At 36.5% G+C, this 20,358-nt stretch overlaps 1 protein-coding gene across 1 annotated transcript in view; it reads left to right on the top strand.

The window, feature by feature from the left end:
- supt16h (SPT16 homolog, facilitates chromatin remodeling subunit) overlaps window positions 1-20,358 on the top strand; it is a 52,001-nt gene that overhangs the window by 23,826 nt on the left and 7,817 nt on the right. Inside the window, exons 7-23 of the mRNA XM_081359825.1 lie at window positions 142-314; window positions 1,566-1,656; window positions 1,773-1,846; window positions 3,822-3,934; window positions 4,037-4,102; window positions 4,909-5,007; window positions 5,577-5,692; window positions 6,763-6,916; window positions 8,263-8,390; window positions 9,444-9,706; window positions 10,536-10,654; window positions 11,289-11,527; window positions 12,199-12,274; window positions 12,829-12,998; window positions 13,651-13,780; window positions 13,966-14,098; window positions 16,050-16,124. Coding sequence (XP_081215951.1) covers window positions 142-314; window positions 1,566-1,656; window positions 1,773-1,846; window positions 3,822-3,934; window positions 4,037-4,102; window positions 4,909-5,007; window positions 5,577-5,692; window positions 6,763-6,916; window positions 8,263-8,390; window positions 9,444-9,706; window positions 10,536-10,654; window positions 11,289-11,527; window positions 12,199-12,274; window positions 12,829-12,998; window positions 13,651-13,780; window positions 13,966-14,098; window positions 16,050-16,124 — 2,219 coding nt within the window. The remainder of the gene's footprint in view (window positions 1-141; window positions 315-1,565; window positions 1,657-1,772; window positions 1,847-3,821; window positions 3,935-4,036; window positions 4,103-4,908; window positions 5,008-5,576; window positions 5,693-6,762; window positions 6,917-8,262; window positions 8,391-9,443; window positions 9,707-10,535; window positions 10,655-11,288; window positions 11,528-12,198; window positions 12,275-12,828; window positions 12,999-13,650; window positions 13,781-13,965; window positions 14,099-16,049; window positions 16,125-20,358) is intronic.

The raw sequence follows: 20,358 nt of genomic DNA, 5'->3' as shown, positions 1-20,358 counted from the left end.
TCTATCCGGTAAAGTCACAGTCAGGGGTTTCACACACTAATCTGACAGTGATTATAATAATTAATAATAATTGTGGCACACCCAGTTCTTCTCCTCTTCTGGCTACGCTAGTCACTGAACGCCTGTGGCTTCCTCCCTCAGCGATAAGAACCACATGCACTTCGGGGCCATAACGTGCGCCATGGGGATCCGCTACAAGTCGTACTGCTCGAATCTGGTGCGCACGCTCATGGTCGACCCGCCGCAGGAAATGCAGGACAACTACAACTTCCTGTTGCAGGTGGAGGAGGAGCTCCTGAAAGAGCTGAAGCACGGTGAGACCAGTTCATGCTTCACATAGGTTTAGAAAAAAGATATTTATATTTTATTTGCTTATATTTAATTTATTAATTTATTTAAAAAAAAAAAAAAACAAAAAAAAAAAAACGTTTTTTTTTCGATAATTATTGAATTTTTTTTATAACCTTTTTTTTTTTATCCACATTTTTCAGGGAAAACAACAAATTATATCACGTTAGGCACGGTCCCGATACAGCAAAAAGAAAGAAATACCAGATTTAAAATTTCCTTGATTTAAAAAAAATAAAATAAATATTATTTTTAAATAAGTGAGTTTTCCTTCATCTTGAAACTTTTAGTTTGATAAAAGTGGGTCATATTTGAAGGATGAACACATAATGTTTTGGTCATCACATTGAAAATAACATTTTAAATAAGATAATATGTGAGTTTTGAAGTGCTGGAGAAAGATGTGTGACGTCCACAGTTACGGCGAGTGTTACTACGGTAAAGCCATGGTGAATGCTGCAGATCTGTGGACCAGTTCAGTCACAGTGTTTCTCCTGGTTTGCACGTCAGCGCCGTTAGAGATCAGCCAGCCCTAAAAAAAAGTAATATAAAGCAATATAATATAAAAAGTATTGCTTTTATAAAACGACTACTATTTACATTTTAATATTTATTCTTAAAATAAACACCAGCATCAAAACATATAACGTTATAACACATTTATTCCTTCGCCAAGCAATGTAGTTCCAAAGAGGTTGCTAAGCAACACACACAGCAATGAAGAGTCACAAACGGCAGTTGTAATGCGGTCACAGGTGTGTGTGTGTGTGTGTGTGTGTGTGTGTGTGACAGAGTCATTTACAACGGCTTCGAACGCGGCTCAACCAATCAGAATGAAGGACCGGAACTATCCTGTTTCTCGAATCTGATTGGCTGAGAGCCTTCTGAAGGATCATGTGACACTGAAGACTGGAGTAATGATGCTGAAAATTCAGCTTTGATCGCAGGAATAAATTACATATTAACATATATAAAAATAGAAAAGTTATTTTCAATTGTCCTAATATTGAACAATATTATTATTATTTTTATTTTTTTTTTTTTTAAAAACATAAAAAAATCGTACCGATCCGAAACTTGAGTCTGGTAGTGTAAACATTCCAGAAAATACGGTATACGTTTGTGTGTGTGAGGAGGAGTGTTATAATCTTCGTGTGTGTGTGTGTGTGTGTGTGTGTGTGTGTGTGTGTGTGTGTGTGTGTGTGTGTGTCCATCAGGTGTGAAGCTCTGTGACGCCTACAACACCGTCCTGGAGTTCGTCAAGAAGGAGAAACCAGACCTGGTCAGCAAGCTCACGAAAAACCTCGGGTTTGTGTCTGAAACCCTCGGGATGTGTTGTGTGTGTGTGTGTGTGTGTGTGTGTAAATGTTCAATGCGAGGCGTGTGATCACGGCATCGGTGTGTGACGCGTGTGTGTGCTGCAGGTTCGCCATGGGGATTGAGTTCAGGGAAGGATCGCTCGTGCTGAACGCAAAAAATCAGTTCAAACTGAAAAGAGGTGAGTCTGTGTGTGTGTGTGTGTGTGTGTGTGTGTGTGAATACTTCTCAGGCTTCCAGTTATCTGTATTGCACAGTATTTGTTGGGTTGCTCCGATTGGTCGGCCGATAATCGCTATGGCAAGTTTGATCATAAGCCGTTCTCATGCATAAAGACACGCTAAACAAACAGCACGGAAAACCAAACTGCGCTAAAATGGTCAAATACACACACATGTATGTACAAGAGTACCGTTCTGACGAGTTTGCATGTATAGTTGTGTAACAGTATACTAGATCCGTGCACTCGGTCTTAAAGTGACAGCAGCCTCTAATAATCCTGCTCGTTTGGTTAGCCTTAAAGGGATACTCCACCGTCTTTTCATATTAAACTATGTTATTCCCTTAACTAAGATGAGTTGATACATACCTCTCTTAATCTGTTTTTAATTTATTCAGGGAAGAAATATTACATTTCTGTTGTATTTCTTCCCTCAACACACGTTAGACCTTCCTGAAAAACACTTACAGCACTGTTTATTTATTCTGTATCTTTATTCTATTTGATTTATTTGTGCTACTGCTTGTAAATTGTTTATTTGTTCCTATTTTATTACTGACTGTTTACTTGTCTCGTTTGTGAATTCAGTTCACCGTTATAAATCCGGCTTGTGCTGTGTGTGTAAGCTGTTGTAAAAACAAAAATTAAACATTTAGGTGAGAATTATTATAATTATTTATATATATATATATATATATATATATATATATATATATATATATATATATATATATATATATATATATATATATATAAAAATAATAATAATAATAAAATATAATAATAATATATAATAATATATAATAAAATTATTATAAAACATTTTTTTAAAATGTCTATAAAAAAAATGACCCCCTCAAATAAAAAAATGCCCCCACAAGAGTCACTTGAGGAGGGATTCCCCTATCTTCAAAAATGAGATTCTGGCCCTGAATGAATGTTTGAAAATCCATCTCTATAAATAATAATAATAATAACTCCACATAAGTCGGTATCTGTGATCAGCAGATTCTGCTTCCTGCGATCCTGATCGGAGCACCCGTACTATTTTGCATTGTCATTAAAATATTAACAAATATTTTGTTTCTGTAATTAAATTGTATTAATTTAGCGTTTTTTTTAAAGATTCGTGATGCTGTTTGACAAGTGTATTATTGTGTGAAATGTTCAAAAATGTAGTTTTGTTTGTGTATCAAAAACTCTAATAGCAATTCTTCTGATTAAAAATGTTTTTTGATTTATTATCTACATTTGGTCTGTAAATTGAAATTATTAATTTTATTTTCTTTATATTGAAAAAGAATAAATAAATAAATATATATATATATATATATATATATATATATATATATATATATATATATATATATATATATATATATATAAAATATTTATATATAAATGTGTCATATTGTGCAGCACTAAAAACTAGCACAGCAAACCTGGAGCAATAACTGAATAAATGGGGACATATAAATAAATCCATCATTCATTTATCCATCCAATCTATCTATTCATCCAATCATCTTTCTGTTTATTCATCCATCCATTTATTCATTAATTCAATCAATTCATTCATCCAATCCATCCATAATATTGAATAATTTATATTATTATTATTTTATTATTATTAATACTTTTTCCTGTAACCTGTAGGTTTCCATACTAATGGTTGTCTTAATCTATTCATTATAAGACATTAACCCGTCTAGCTTTCTGGGCAGAAGCCTGTAACGTCTCTTCTGTTGACAACGGCCTGTTTATAAGTGTTTCTCATTGCGCGTTTGAAAACGCAGCGCACGGCATCCATCGTCTCAAACACACGTTACGAACGACACCCTGAGTCGCTGAACCGTGAGCTGTTCTCATGTGGAAGTGCTGCGCTTCACTCTGAAACACGCAGTGTGCGGTAACTGATGCCTGTGTGTTTGTGAAGGGATGGTTTTCAGTGTCAGTCTGGGACTTGCTGATCTGATCAACAAAGAAGGAAAGAAAGACGAGCAGAAGAAATACGCCCTCTTCATCGGAGACTCCATACAGATCAATGAGGTGGGTTATGCTCTTCACCTGTTCATTGTTAGCCGGGAGAGAAACGACCCGTTATGAGCGAACCGCTATTAAACGTTCCTGTGATCGTGTGTTCGTCCGCAGGAGGATCAAGCCACCGTCCTCACCCCGGTGAAGAAGAAGATTAAAAACGTTGGGATCTTCCTCAAGGTAACGTCAGTCCGTCTCCTGCATGTTCGTTTCAGTTTGAGAACGAAAAATCCCAGCGTGTTACAAACAAAATCTCACTCGATTGACTGCGATTTGTTAAATATTCCTCCATCCATGTATTTTTATTCACATTTTGGGTCCCACTTTATATTAAGTGGCTTTAACTGTTATGTACTAACATTGAAATTAATAATTTGATACGGTGGACTTACTGTGTACACGTGTTTTTACATTGTACTTATATTTTGAAAATGAGACGCTTCATGAGACAATGATTTTTATCGTATCAAACTTTGAAGGACTTCCAGATAGAAAACACACTTTTCTCACTAGTACATGTAACCTTCATCCTTCCCTCGCAAAACGACCCGAAACCCTAAAATTATACTTCATTTATTTATTTATTGTCCAGAAAGCTTATTTCATTTAATTTTGATGCTATTTTTTTCTATTTTTAATGCAATTCTTTAGTTCTTTTTTTTTTTTTTTTTTTTTACCTTTTAAATGAATAGATTTGATAAATAAAGAAATAGTAATTTAAGCACATTCCTCACATTCTTTCAAAGTAAATTCAAATTCAAATACATTGTAATTATTTTCCGATGCAAGAACATAGTACTTAAAGCCACTTAATATAAAGTGGGACCAAATTTTGCTATTAAAAAAAAATATTGGGTGGAAATACCAAGATGTGAAATCAGTTATTTTATGCCATATTCAAAGATTAATTTGCAACTTTGTACAACTTTGTGCTGAATAAATAAAGATGGGAAAGAAGTTGAACTGTTTTCTGTGTGCATTTCTAGAACGATGATGAAGATGACGATGAGGAAGAGGATAATAATGCCGATGAGCTGCTGGGAAAAGGAGCTCGTGGCGCCGCCCTGCTGACCGACAGAACCAGGGTATTTACTTCTGTTTATTAACCATAACCATCATGTATTCACACTCCTTCAACATTCTCACATTATCAGTTTATTCGCTATAGTTTAGAGAACGGTAATAAAATATGAGCAGAACTCAGCTGATGTTTGACTGGTTTTGTCCGTCCTTCTGTTAGACTGTCTCACACATGCATTATGTTGAATATCTGTCAGCTGTTAAATTTAACTACACAATTAGATAATACCAGTTTAGCTCAACCAATCACCAAGCAATGCTTCATTGTGTTCAGTCTGTGTGTAAAAAGAGCATTAGCAATTAAAGAAAACACACTTCAGCAAAACATGATCAGCTCAAAGTGTCGGAGTCGTTGGTCTGAAATGTCACAGGTAGTCACTGTATGAAGAGTGTTTGGGTGTAATATGTCTCAGTTTACTTTATTCTGCTCTCCGCACTCACACTAATGAACTATAGAGTCCTGCACACACTAGTGAAACAATATCAAAAATTATATCTGGTGTCTGAATCGTTTTTTGGTGTGACTGTATATTCATGTGTGTGCGCTCACGTTCACTGTGGTCTGATTGGTTAGAATGAGATGACGGCTGAGGAAAAGAGGCGGGCCCATCAGAAGGAACTGGCCAATCAGGTGAACGAGGAGGCCAAGCGGCGACTGACGGAGCAGAAAGGAGGACAGCAGATCCAGAAGTGAGATTTACAACACACACACACACACACACACACACACACACACAGGTCATGCTAGTCTGACCTAAACACAAGAATTTCAAAATAACGAATAATTTGATGTAAATCCTGTGGTGGGAAAAAAATGCGTTTACCCTTTTTGACCAAGTTGAGTAAACAGGGCCTCAAAACTGAATTAACTTGTGGTCACTTATTGAAAATGTCAGTAACTTGTCTGTTTTTGGTCTGGTCAGTTTTTAACTTCATGAGTCAATGATTTTTATCATATCAAACTTTAAAGGACTTACTTGAGAAGAAAGCAGATAGAAAACACACTTTTCTCACAAGTACAGGTAACCTTCATCCTTCCCTCGCACTGTTGCACAAAACGACCCGAAGCCCTAAAATTATACTATTCTTTTTGTCCAGGAAGCTTATTTTAGTTCATTTTGATATTTTTTTCTATTTTTCAATGCAATTTTATTTAGTTTTTCCTATTTTATTTACCTTTCAATTATTAGATTTGATCAATAAATAATAAATAAATTGTCATTCCTCACATTCTTTCAACTTAAATTCAAAATAACTCACAATTTTATGCATTACCCTTTTAATTCAGCTCAAAATATCTTACATTGGGCGTCTCTGCCGACCTCTTGTGGAAAAATAATAATATGTCATGATATATCATGACTCTAGATGGCCTTATAGCTTATATTCAGATACACATGTAGACATTAGAAAATAATTTTTGGTAAAGTTTCAGCATTTTTAGTTTTAATTTTGAGCATTTTTAGGTTTTTCTTTGTGAATTGAAGCATTCCTCACATTCCATTCATTCCTAAGGGGGTCAAACTGACCCGCGATGGAAGGATTTGTTTCGTTTTTAAATTTAAACCACAAAACTAAAAAAAATTAGTTTCGGGTCAATATGACCCAAGGGAAGGATGAGGGATTTTTCTAAGTTGAATTTTATAAAAAGTGTTCTGTTATAATGTTGAATCTGTGTGTCATGTAGTGAATTTCAATACATTTAAATACAAACCAGCATCGATAGTAAACGCTCTTCTCTCCCAATGTTCCCCCTTCAGAGCCAGAAAGTCCAATGTGTCGTATAAGAACGTTTCCCAGATGCCCCGGGAGAAGGACATCAGAGACATGAAGATCTTCATCGATAAGAAGTATGAGACGGTCATCATGCCCGTGTTTGGCATCGCTACACCTTTTCACATCGCCACCATCAAGGTAACCTCTCGTTGATGTGTATCTGACTATCTGGAGCCAGATTCACCAAATAAATTCAGCATTTATTAATCTTAGTTAATGTTAATTTCAACATTTACTAATACATTCAAATCAAAGGTTGTATTACCGTAAAACTTCAAATAATAGCCGAGTCCCAAATAGACGCCTGTCTCTTTTAAACGCCCGGTGTGACGACAGGTTTGGGTAAATAAACGCCGGTCTCAAATAGAGGCCTGGTCTGTTTTTTTGTTTCGGTTTGTATTTAATCTTCTAAAACCAGTCAGATCATCTTTTTAAACCAGTTTTATGGTGCAGATTGCGCACGCAAGAGAGCCGTGCGCATCTGGGCGGGAGCTGTTAGTGCAAGCAACGGAGAGGGAGAAGTGGACGGGAGCGACGAGGAATTCGCCAATGAACTTGTGTAGTTGAGGTGTATCGCGGTGAAGATGATAGTAATGAATGTTTTTTTTATGCTGCCAATAATCTCGCACACAAGACGAGAAGCGCCACGCTGCGTCAATGACAACTCGAGGTATTATGATGTTATCTATTTATTCAGTGACGCTCTGAGGTAAAGTGTTCAGACTGCAGACTTAGCAACGATTGTATTTAATTGTACAGTACAATCATAACATAGTACAGTACAGACATTATATTAACTCCATAATGTCCTTAAACATAAAAATATTGCTGGCCATAAACTGAGCAAGTGCACGACCGGTGTGTGATAACGTTACCTCGAGTTGTCCTAGACGTGACACGACGCAATATAATGTAATTCTTACATTAACTGATTTGTTAAACACATTCGAATTATAAATAAAATGTAATATAATGTGGTAAACTCTTACTGTCATGCTTTCTGTCTGTCAGCCTAAATTCTATGGATATGCTACACTCAATGAACAACATCAACACTGAATTAAAGGCCTGTCTCTTATAGACGCCTGTCTCAAATACAAGCCGGTGCAGTTCGGCGATTTGGGAAAATAAAAGCCCGGGCTATTATTTGAAGTTTTACGGTAGTTAACATTAGTTAATGCACTGTGAACTAACATGAACAAACAATGAACAGCTGGATTTTATGTTAACTAATATTAACAAAGATTAATAAATACTGTAACAAATGTATTGGTCATTGTTACTTCATGTTAGTTAATACATTAACTAATGTTGACTAATGAACCTCATTGTAAAGTGTTACCGATATATGAAATAACAATATTAACGAAATATTATGAACTGCTTTATCTGAAATGTTTTTGCTTAAGAAGATTGAGTCTGGCCTGTGTTTTGGCCTAATCTGAGTCTCTCTCTCTCTCTCGTGTGTGTGTGTGTGTGTGCAGAACATCAGTATGTCAGTGGAAGGAGACTACACCTATCTGAGGATAAACTTCTTCGTGCCGGGCAGTTCGCTGGGGCGTCACGAGGGCAACATCTTCCCAAACCCAGAGGCCACGTTTGTCAAAGAGATGTAAGAGATTTCATGATGCTGAAGTCCATCGGTGGGCCTGAAACACAATGTGTACAAATTGCTCAAAATCTTTTAAAGTCCCCCTGTAGTCAATTTTCTGCCTTAAAACTCATCTTTAATCACCAAAATGACACATTTAAAAGTTTTTCCCTTGGAAACAATTGCTTGAATGTAATTCTACACCCTTGCCTCATTTAGTATGTGTGGTTCTATGAATATGCAAATGAGCCCCGCCTCCACTCACTCACTCGTTCGAAGATCACACGTTGATCTGATTGGTTACAAGGTAGTTTGTGACGTCAGAAACTCTATATACTATATATACTCAGCAATGGTGTTGACTTATGAATTTACACATGATTCGTGTTAAAGCATATTAAAAACTGGATTTTCACCACAGAGGGACTTTACATTAATTAGCATAGGTTTTGTATTTATTTTTAGAACTAATTGATCGTAGGATTAATCGTTTCACGCAAAAGTGAAACCCAGCATTTTTGCATTGAACTGCAAGTTCATGCTAATTAAAAAAAAAAACAAGCAAGTTTAAATCCAATGTATTCTGATAATATAGCATAATGAGAGATTTACAAACAATTTAAAAGGCGGGTCATTTCTGACCCGGAACACCAAATCAGGGAAAGGATAATTTGAAACATTGATACGTTTTTTTTCTCAAAATTATTCAACGCTTGCACCTTGGTTTCAAAGTTTGTGTTCTCGAGCCCCAAACACTGCTGTTGTGTGAGTGAGCGGCCGGAGCGGGTAAAGGCTTTTCTGTGAGAGCGGTGTGTGTTAGCGGCCGCTAAGTTAATAACTTAGGATCTTTACAACGGAAGTGAATCAATCTAATCTAACTTTAGCTGGACAATAACTTTATCCTAGATCTGCTGTAAAGCCAAAACAATCTGTTACTGTAATCTCCTGTTATCACTGTAAAGCTGCTGTGAAACATCTATATTGTTAAAGCGCTGTATAAATGATGACTTGACATTGATGAACGCCTGCTGTTAACAAGCAGAACTCTAACTCGCGGCTCTTTTCCTCTGTTAGCACGTACCGCGCGTCTAACCTGAAGTCCCCGGGCGATCACTCGGTTCCCTCCACAAACCTGCAGAACGCCTTCCGCATCATCAAGGAGGTGCAGAAGCGCTACAAGACCCGCGAGGCGGAGGAGAAGGAGAAGGAGGGCATCGTCAAGCAGGACTCGCTCGTCATCAACCTCAACCGCAGCAACCCCAAACTCAAAGACCTCTACATCAGACCCAACATCGCCCAGAAGAGGATGCAGGGCTCGCTCGAGGCGCACACCAACGGTGAGAGGGCTTTAGCGCTCCGTTAAAGGGATACCATGATTTACTCTCCCTCACGCATTCCTCGGTGTGTATGACATTATCCTTTCAGACGAATACAATCAGAGTTATATTAAAAAATGTCCTGGCTCCTCCAAGCTTTATAATGCCACTTTTATGATGGATAGATGCACTTTTATGATGGACAGATGCACTTTTATGATGGACAGATGCACTTTTATGATGGATAGATGCACTTTTATTTTACAGTACAGCAGTTACAATATTACAATATATTTTTTATTTAATTTAGCATTTTATTTAATAAGTCACAATTTATTATTTAATTTATACTAAATTTGTCAGTGGGGGAAAAGGTTGCTTGTTCATGAGTACAACCAAGAAATTAAGTATTTAAAAAAATAATTTTTATTTTAAAGTACAACTGTAAAAATCCCAAATCGCTCAGCCTTAAAAAGATGGTTCACACTCAAAGTAATAAAAAAAACTTTCCAGCTTAAATTTTTTGGATAATTTTTTTCATTTGTCAGTCGTATTAATTATAATTAGGGGCGGCAGTGGCTCAGTGGTTCATGTAGATTGTCTACAAACCGAAAGGTTGGTGGTTCAATCCCCGGTTCCTTGCATGGCTGACACCGCCGTCGGTGTATGAGTGAATGGGTGAATGTGAGTCTATATGTAAAGCGCTTTAGTGGCCATCTGTGAAAGCGCTATATAAATGCAGTCCATTTACCATTTAATTGCAATAATTGTCTCCTAACAAACTATTCAATAAATCTCTATCAAATAAAGTTCATCAATCTCAAAAGACTGACTGTCTTGGCGTCTCCAGGTTTCCGTTTCACGTCAGTACGCGGAGATAAAGTCGACATCCTTTACAACAACATCAAACACGCCGTATTCCAGCCCTGCGACGGGGAGATGATCATTGTGCTGCACTTCCATCTGAAGGTGGGCCACTTTACTAGCACTGATGCTCTATTGTAGCTTTTATTAATGTTTAATTATTATTTTTATATTTTCTATATTTTTATATTTTCTGTATTCTATTTAATTTTTTATATTTTCTGTAATATTTTTTTTTTATATATATATATTTTCTGTATTTTTTTATAATTTTTTATATTTTATGTATTATTTGTAATTATTTTAAATATTTTCTGTACTTTAAATATTTTCTTATATTTTATGTATTTTAAATGTTTTATATTTTCTGTTTTTTTATTTCTGTATTTAATTATTTTTAATATTTTCTGTATTTATATTTTATGTATTTTTAATTTCTTTGTATTTTTAATTTCTTATATTTTCTGTATTTTTAAATTTGTTTATATTTTCTGTGTTCTTAATTATTTCTTACATTTTATATATTTTATTTTTTTTTATTTTTAATAATTCTTTATACTTTCTGTATTTTTTATATTTTCTGTATTTTTACTTTTTTTTTACATTTTCTGTGTTTTTAATTCTTTGTTATATTTTCTGTAATATTTTTAATTCTTTCTTTTATATTTTCCGTATTGTTTTTCCTTCTGTTTCTCAGTACATTGGCTGAATTTAAAGTAGTTTTGTGTGTGTGTCGTAGAACGCCATCATGTTCGGTAAGAAGCGCCACACAGACGTGCAGTTCTACACAGAGGTGGGCGAGATCACGACGGACCTGGGCAAACACCAGCACATGCACGACCGCGACGACCTCTACGCAGAACAGATGGAGCGAGAGATGAGACACAAACTCAAATCCGCCTTCAAGAACTTCATCGAGAAGGTGGAGTCTCTCACCAAGGAAGAGCTGGAGTTTGAGGTTCCGTTCAGAGATCTCGGGTGAGCGAGCTGCAGATGAAATGAAGCTCAAACATGCTTGAGCGTTCCCATACACACATAAGATTTCAGTCAAAACAATGGGTCACATTCACTTTTGTGAGTCAAGCTTGAAACACAAATGCAATGTTTCTTGGGGAAATGCAAAACTTGTGAACGAACAAAGAGTCATCGCAAAAGTTTTAAGAATGAACTGTTGGGGGAATGCACAGTATTTTGAGATAACACAAAAACAAATGAAGTTTTTTGGGGCTTAACGCAAACTAGGTTTTTTGGCGTAACTTTTTTTTTTTTTTGCTTAATGCAAAATGTTTTTTGGGGGGTTACAGCAATGAGTTTTTTTGAGGGTTAGCACAAACTATGTTTTATGTTTTTTGGAGGGAGAATGCAAGCGTTAAGCAAATGAAAGCAATGTTTATTGTTAAGCGACAAAAGGCGATAAAGTGAGGTTTCTGCAAAAAGCCCTTCTATAGAGATGGTTTTTAACATTGGATCAAGTTTAAGAACAAACTCCTGTGCATAACTACATGAAGTAGAACGTTTTCGTGAGATATTTTCCCGTGCATATCAATACGCAAGATCTATGTAATTATTAGTGAATGATACCCTGTGGCTTTGTCCCAGATTTCTCCTGGTTTGAGCGCCCTGTAAGGCGTTATTCTCCACTGTTTCAGGTTCCAGGGCGCCCCCTACAGGAGCACCTGTTTACTGCAGCCCACGTCCAGCTCGCTCTGCAACGTCACCGAGTGGGTGAGTGTCGCGCCACACGACCCATACTAGTGCTGGAGCGGATCACAATATTCACGGTTCGGATCATTTACAGTTTTTGAGCCATGGGTCGGAAAGTCGGTAATAAAATACATAACAAATAAACAAATTACAAGCAGAGATGAATACTAAATAACAAAGTTACAAAGTCTAACAGTAGTATTCAGGTACAGAAATGAAAATGTAAAATAATACTGTTCACCTTAGAAATTAAAACAACAAAATACAGCTTTAACAACGATAAATCTATATTTATTATCATTAATGACACAAAGTGACAGCAGCCTAATATTCCTGCTGTCATGTAAGACAAGTGCAGATAGCGCGAGTCACGATTTTCGCCTTCTGCATTTAAAATTGTTTGAATGTGTAAATTGGCAAGACAAAACACGTCCATATTATAAACTTTCACTTTTAGTAGTCAATCCGCGAATCGCATGAGTGCCGAACCGTGGGGTAAGCTGGTCCGTTCCACCCCTAACACACACACACACACACACACCCCCGTCCTCACGCCCCGACTCTCTCTCTCGCAGCCTCCGTTCGTGGTGACGCTCGACGAGGTAGAGCTGGTTCACTTCGAGCGAGTCCAGTTCCACCTCAAGAACTTCGACGTGGTCATCGTTTATAAAGACTACAACAAGAAGGTCACCATGATCAACGCCGTGCCCGTCAACTCTCTGGATCCCATCAAAGAGTGGCTCAAGTAAGACTTTCACTGGATGTACATGTAAAATAAATACGTTTATTTGCAACAGTTGTTTTCATGTTATCTACTATCTTTAAAGGTGCAGTGTGTGATTTTAGCGCCATCTAGTGGTGAGGTTGTGAATCGCACCCAACAGAAGTTACGGTGGCCGACAGGAAGTGCCGACAAGTCTGAGCCAGCAGAGAGTAGCCAGTTAAACAATGAGGTTTCTTTACAAAGACAAATGAAGAAATTAGGTTTACTTAATTATTCAGTAAAGCGATGTTATTGCGAATATTATTGTCACTTGTTCATCATTGTGTCAGTGTTTTATTCGCTGACTTTAACTAGCTTCTTATCATGAAGAACACACAGTGACGAAACGTGTTTGTTCGTTTAGGGCTCCTGTAGAAACATGTCGATGTAAGAGAAACACCTCATTCTAAGCTAATAAACACACAACGGTTCATTATGTAAGATCTTTATACACCACTGAACACATAGATATGAATATGATATTGCATTTCTGTCAACAGATCCTCATAAATATCACACACTGCACCTTTAAATTAAACATATCAGCCAATATAGAGGATGTCGGCATCTGCCATCTAAAAAAAAAATGTGTTGGTAAATGGCTAATGCTAACAGAGTGAATGTGTGTGTGCAGCTCGTGTGATATCAAGTACACCGAGGGCGTCCAGTCTCTGAACTGGACCAAGATCATGAAGACTATCGTGGACGACCCCGAGGGCTTCTTCGAGCAGGGCGGCTGGTCCTTCCTCGACCCCGAGAGTGAGGTGAGACGTCTTGCTGTAATGAGGAATATTGTGACGTGTTCGTTCCCGGAAGAATCTCAAGACTACAGTAGAGGCGTTTCAGGAGTTCAGAATCACTGATGTAGAGAAAGATGAGTGTGGAGAAACGGGTCCTCTTTAGATGTTCCCCCGGTGATTAACTGTGGCATTTGTGCCGTGTGTCTCAGGGAAGCGGAGCGGAGGACGACTCGGAGTCCGAGATGGAGGACGAGACCTTCAACCCCTCGGCGGATGAGGAGGAAGAGGAGGAGGAGGACAGTGATGAAGATTACTCCTCTGAGACCGAGGACTCCTGTAATGGTAAGGCTGCATTAGGGGCTTCCGCACCGGAGGAACCTTTCCATCGTCCCTATAGCCACTGGTGGAAGTTCCCGGGTGTCGGCGTGTTTGTTCTAGGAACGAGTTTAGATGAGTCGGTCTAAACCAGCACTAAAGGAACTATCCATGGCGGTAGTGTTCGCTGATTGGCCGAACACACGCGAATCACACGTGAAACACAAGTACCCGCCATTATTAAAAAGGCTGTGTAAACACAGAGTATAGCCTATATATTTACTCCAGAAACTGACTCTACGAACATGTAAAACAGTAGAAACTGTAACCGTAACCCAGGTTGTGGCCTGTAACCCGGGTTCGTACGAGGTGCTTAAATTTGACCTTTTGAAATTGAAGTCCTGGAAAACCCTTGAAAGCAGACATATTTATGAAGAGCTTCTTAAAGTGCTTGAATTATTGAAAGACAATATATATGAAATTAGTGCTTAATGTTTTTGAGACAATATTTTCACTGCAGCCTGTCTGATATAGATATAAAGACATTTCGCATGGCTGTGAGTGTGATATTGCTCATATTAATATCCAAGTATATGATACGGCTTTCATTCTTCAGGTCAATCATATATTAATGTGGGAAAAATCAGTTTGAATCAGGAAAGCGATTTCTTTATCATGGTATCCTTTCAATGGTTATAGTTTCCACAGTTGCATACGTTGCTTGTGCTGCACTTTATTCCTACCATTTTGTTTTATTAATTCATTTTTGTTTATCTATTTGCCTTTTTTAGAATTTGAAAGATAATAATGATAATGTTTGATAAGTGAAATCTCTGATTGTAGTCCTTGAAAACCCAAAAGTAGTGCTCGAAAGTCCTGGAATTCGCTCCATGCACAATATGGCGGCCGTTGACGTTCGAGCTCGAGTGTGTGGGCCAGTACTTCCGGTGATCTGACAGCGAGAGCGAGAGACAACAGCGACCGAGTCCCATTACCAGAGATATTTTTTCACAATGAGTGTTTTTAGGATTCAAGAGAAGTGACTTTCCTTTCAGAGGGTGACCGCCTCAGCACTTCATCGTTGTGTGCCGTTGTGTACCAGTTCGTCACGTTACAACAGTTAAGTCAGCGTTCATGCATTCCCCGTTGACGCTGCGGTACGGGCTGAGTGATGCAGAAGATCCGGACGGATCACTTCATCCCGACCAAATGTTTAAATGCATATCATTTTCAGTGTATTTCACCTGTGCGTTTCTATGCTTTCTATCACTGCATTTATTTTGTGCAGGTGAGATGAGTAAAGATCATAAATCATAATCTGTCTGGTGTTTATAAGCAGCACATACAGTATTTTACTACGAGTAAAATATACACAAACTTACCTATATTAAATTGTTTGTGGTACCTAAGTTAAAAATGTAAAATATTTGATGATAATATTGATCGAGCAATTGATGCGAGTAAGTGAAAATATATACGCAGATTGAGAAAATAGTATTTATGGAGATAAATTGAAGCCTATCTCAGGGCAAACGTGTGAATGTTCACGGTGCATTTAATGCAAACAACTCTAATCTACTCTACTCTATAATTACAGTAGGCATAATTGTCATTGCGTATGCGTATTGCAGCATGAGTCAAGCACAATCTTCTGTTCGTGAACAGTTGTTTTTCATTCATTAATCTGACTATGCATCCGTGCATTTAATTGCCATTGGCTCGTGTGATAGTAATATGGATCTTAGTAGTATTTCAAGTGATAATTGATTCTATAAACAACTATAAAAGAGAATTTTCGGCTCTCTCCGGCTCCCTGCACCGGGCGTAATGCGAAACCGGAAGTGTCTACCCACACACTCGCTGATCCGAAATCCAAAATGGCGGCCACGTGCAACTAGCCGTACCCTGTGCAATTGGTTAGTTGGTCACGGAAGCTCCTGATTGGTTGTCTGAGTGATCATGTGATTGTTGATCTCAGATTACAGTGCGTCACTGGGCAGCGAAGAGGAGAGTGGGAAAGACTGGGATGAACTGGAGGAGGAAGCCAGGAAAGGTGAGTTCAATCCACTGTTTTCCCTCCAGAATGATGTCACTTCCTGGAGGATTTGTTAGTAATTGTTATGGTGTAGTATGGTGCATTAATGATGCATTACTTACTTAATATGCATTAATTTGCACACATTTCCAGAACAGAAATGTAAACTTTGGATAAAGCCAAGTTCAGAAATCCTCTTTTTATCACTTCATAAATCATCAAACACTGTAAAACAGATAAAAAATAAAAATGTTTTAGGAATAAAATGTTCTTTAGATCAATGTATATTTAGGTTATTTCAAGTAAATATTTAGTTTTTGATAGAAGTAAATAAATTTTGCTTTATTTTATGTTTATTAATATTTAATTTCTTTAATTTATATTAAGCTTATTTGGAGTAATACCACTATAATTTAGTATTATTATTTTTTCATTTTAACATTATTATATTAGTAGTAGTGTTTCCCTCTGTCAGAGGAGTTTGGAAAACTCTGAGACTTTAATGATATGAATTGTAATTGAAATCTACCAAACTCAAATAAAAGTTCAATAAAATAAACACTTAAATGTTTGTTTTGAGTATTATCTTTCCACTAATCTGAATAAAGACAAATCTATGGAAGCTTGTTTCCGCCACAGAATAAAACATTTTAAAAGATAATTGCGACTTTTTTATCTCACAATTCTGACTTTATCACGCGATTCTCACTTTATATCACGCAATTCTGACTTTATCACGCAATTATGACTTTATCACGCAATTATGACTTTATATCACACAATTCTGACTATATCTCGCAATTCTGACTTTATATCTCGCAATTCTGACTTTATATCAGGCAATTCTGACTGTATATCAGGCAATTCTGACTTTATATCACACAATTCTGACTATATCTCGCAATTCTGACTTTATCAGGCAATTCTGACTATATCTCACAATTCTGACTATATCAGGCAATTCTGACTTTATATCACACAGTTCTGACTTTATATCACGCAATTCTGACTATATCACGCAATTCTGACTTTATATTACACAATTCTGACTTTATCACAATTATGACTTTATATCACACAATTCTGACTATATCTCGCAATTCTGACTTTATATCAGGCAATTATGAATGTATATCAGGCAATTCTGACTATATCAGGCAATTCTGACTTTATATCACACAATTCTGACTATATCTCGCAATTCTGACTTTATCAGGCAATTCTGACTATATCTCACAATTCTGACTATATCAGGCAATTCTGACTTTATATCACACAGTTCTGACTTTATATCACGCAATTCTGACTATATCACGCAATTCTGACTTTATATTACACAATTCTGACTTTATCACAATTATGACTTTATATCACACAATTCTGACTATATCTCGCAATTCTGACTTTATCAGGCAATTCTGACTATATCTCACAATTCTGACTATATCAGGCAATTCTGACTTTATATCACACAGTTCTGACTTTATCACAATTATGACTTTATATCACGCAATTCTGACTATATCACGCAATTCTGACTTTATATTACACAATTCTGACTTTATATCACACAATTCTGACTATATCAGGCAATTCTGACTTTATCAGGCAATTCTGACTTTATCAGGCAATTCTGACTTTATCAGGCAATTCTGACTATATCAGGCAATTCTGACTTTATATCACACAGTTCTGACTTTATATCACGCAATTCTGACTATATCACGCAATTCTGACTTTATATTACACAATTCTGACTTTATATCACACAGTTCTGACTTTATATCACGCAATTCTGACTATATCACGCAATTCTGACTTTATATTACGCAATTCTGACTTTATATCACACAATTCTGACTATATTAGGCAATTCTCACTATATCAGGCAATTCTGACTTTATCAGGCAATTCTCACTATATCAGGCAATTCTCACTATATCAGGCAATTCTGACTTTATCAGGCAATTCTGACTGTATATCAGGCAATTCTGACTTTATATCACACAATTCTGACTATATCTCGCAATTCTGACTTTATCAGGCAATTCTGACTATATCTCACAATTCTGACTATATCAGGCAATTCTGACTTTATATCACACAGTTCTGACTTTATATCACGCAATTCTGACTATATCACGCAATTCTGACTTTATATTACACAATTCTGACTTTATCACAATTATGACTTTATATCACACAATTCTGACTATATCTCGCAATTCTGACTTTATATCAGGCAATTATGAATGTATATCAGGCAATTCTGACTTTATATCACACAATTCTGACTATATCTCGCAATTCTGACTTTATCAGGCAATTCTGACTATATCTCACAATTCTGACTATATCAGGCAATTCTGACTTTATATCACACAGTTCTGACTTTATCACAATTATGACTTTATATCACGCAATTCTGACTATATCACGCAATTCTGACTTTATATTACACAATTCTGACTTTATATCACACAATTCTGACTATATCAGGCAATTCTGACTTTATCAGGCAATTCTGACTTTATCAGGCAATTCTGACTTTATCAGGCAATTCTGACTTTATCAGGCAATTCTGACTATATCAGGCAATTCTGACTTTATATCACACAGTTCTGACTTTATATCACGCAATTCTGACTATATCACGCAATTCTGACTTTATATTACACAATTCTGACTTTATATCACACAGTTCTGACTTTATATCACGCAATTCTGACTATATCACGCAATTCTGACTTTATATTACGCAATTCTGACTTTATATCACACAATTCTGACTATATTAGGCAATTCTCACTATATCAGGCAATTCTGACTTTATCAGGCAATTCTCACTATATCAGGCAATTCTCACTATATCAGGCAATTCTGACTTTATCAGGCAATTCTGACTTTATCAGGCAATTCTGACTCTCGCAATTCTGACTATATCAGGCAATTCTGACTATATCAGGCAATTCTGACTTTATATCACACAATTCTGACTCTCGCAATTCTGACTATATCTCACAATTCTGACTTTATATCTCGCAATTCTTACTTTGTCACGCAATTCTGACTTTATATTACACAATTCTGACTTCATATCAGGCAATTCTGACTTTATATTACACAATTCTGACTTTATATCAAGCAATTCTGACTTTATATCAGGCCATTCTGACTTTATATCTCGCAATTCTGACTATATCTCGCAATTCTGACTATATCTCACAATTCTGACTATATCAGGCAATTCTGACTTTATATCAGGCAATTCTGACTTTATATCAGGCCATTCTGACTTTATATCTCACAATTCTGACTATATCTCGCAATTCTGACTATATCTCACAATTCTGACTATATCAGGCAATTCTGACTTTATATCACACAATTCTGACTTTATCAGGCAATTCTGACTTTAGTAGGCAATTCTGACTTTATCAGGCAATTCTGACTATATCAGGCAATTCTGACTTTATCAGGCAATTCTGACTTTATATCACGCAATTCTGACTTTATATCTCGCAATTCTGACTTTGTCATGCAATTCTGACTTTATATTACACAATTCTGACTTCATATCAGGCAATTCTGACTTTATATTACACAATTCTGACTTTATATCAGGCAATTCTGACTTTATATCAGGCAATTCTGACTTTATCAGGCAATTCTGACTATATCAGGCAATTCTGACTATATCAGGCAATTCTGACTATATCAGGCAATTCTGACTTTATCAGGCAATTCTGACTTTATATCACGCAATTCTGACTTTATATCTCACAATTCTGACTATATCAGGCAATTCTGACTATATCAGACAATTCTGACTTTATATCACGCAATTCTGACTTTATCTCGCAATTCTGACTATATCAGGCAATTCTGACTATATCTCACAATTCTGACTATATCAGGCAATTCTGACTTTATATCACGCAATTCTGACTTTATATCTCACAATTCTGACTATATCAGGCAATTCTGACTATATCAGACAGTTCTGACTTTATATCACGCAATTCTGACTATATCTCGCAATTCTGACTATATCAGGCAATTCTGACTATATCTCACAATTCTGACTATATCAGGCAATTCTGACTATCTCGCAATTTTGACTTTATATTACGCAATTCTGACTTTATATCGCAATTCTGACTTTATATTACACAATTCTGACTATCTCGCAATTCTGACTTTATCAGGCAATTCTGACTTTATATTACACAATTCTGACTATATCAGGCAA

Source organism: Scardinius erythrophthalmus (genome assembly GCF_964197995.2).
Source record: "Scardinius erythrophthalmus genome assembly, chromosome: 2".
Lineage (NCBI taxonomy): Eukaryota > Metazoa > Chordata > Actinopteri > Cypriniformes > Leuciscidae > Scardinius > Scardinius erythrophthalmus.
Note: the sequence above shows the minus strand (reverse complement) of the source record. Positions and strands in the feature narration are given on the sequence as shown.